Raw genomic sequence first — 346 nt, 5'->3', positions numbered from 1 at the left:
CGCGCAGTGCGAGAGGTATAACGGAATAATATGGAAATCGGTCCAACTTTCACTGAGAAATTATTACTTGGCTGACCGTCAGTGGGAAAGGGTGCTGCCGACCGCTTACACTCAATCCGGTCCCTGCTTTCGACTTCAACGAATGTGACACCGCATGAAAGGTTCTTTGCCTTTCAACGAAGATCTTCACACGGAGTTTCGCTCCCATCATGGCTAGGATCGCCAGGACCAGTTCTTCTAAGACGATTCGTTCGTCACTCTAAACAAGATCCGATGGTTGACGAGGTGGAGCTACTGGACGTTAACCCGACGTACGCTCACATCAGGCATCAAGACGGCCGGGAAT

General features: G+C 50.6%; 1 protein-coding gene across 1 annotated transcript in view; it reads left to right on the top strand.

The window, feature by feature from the left end:
- Positions 1-273: 273 nt before the first annotated feature.
- LOC108675293 (probable pre-mRNA-splicing factor ATP-dependent RNA helicase mog-4) overlaps positions 274-346 on the top strand; it is a gene marked incomplete at its 3' end in the record, with an annotated part of 2,375 nt that continues 2,302 nt past the window's right edge. The window contains 1 exon segment of the mRNA XM_018163295.1: positions 274-311. Coding sequence (XP_018018784.1) covers positions 274-311 — 38 coding nt within the window.

Source organism: Hyalella azteca, unplaced genomic scaffold, assembly GCF_000764305.2.
Source record: "Hyalella azteca isolate HAZT.00-mixed unplaced genomic scaffold, Hazt_2.0.2 contig3926, whole genome shotgun sequence".
NCBI lineage: Eukaryota > Metazoa > Arthropoda > Malacostraca > Amphipoda > Hyalellidae > Hyalella > Hyalella azteca.
This window is presented reverse-complemented; position numbering and strand designations above follow the sequence as displayed.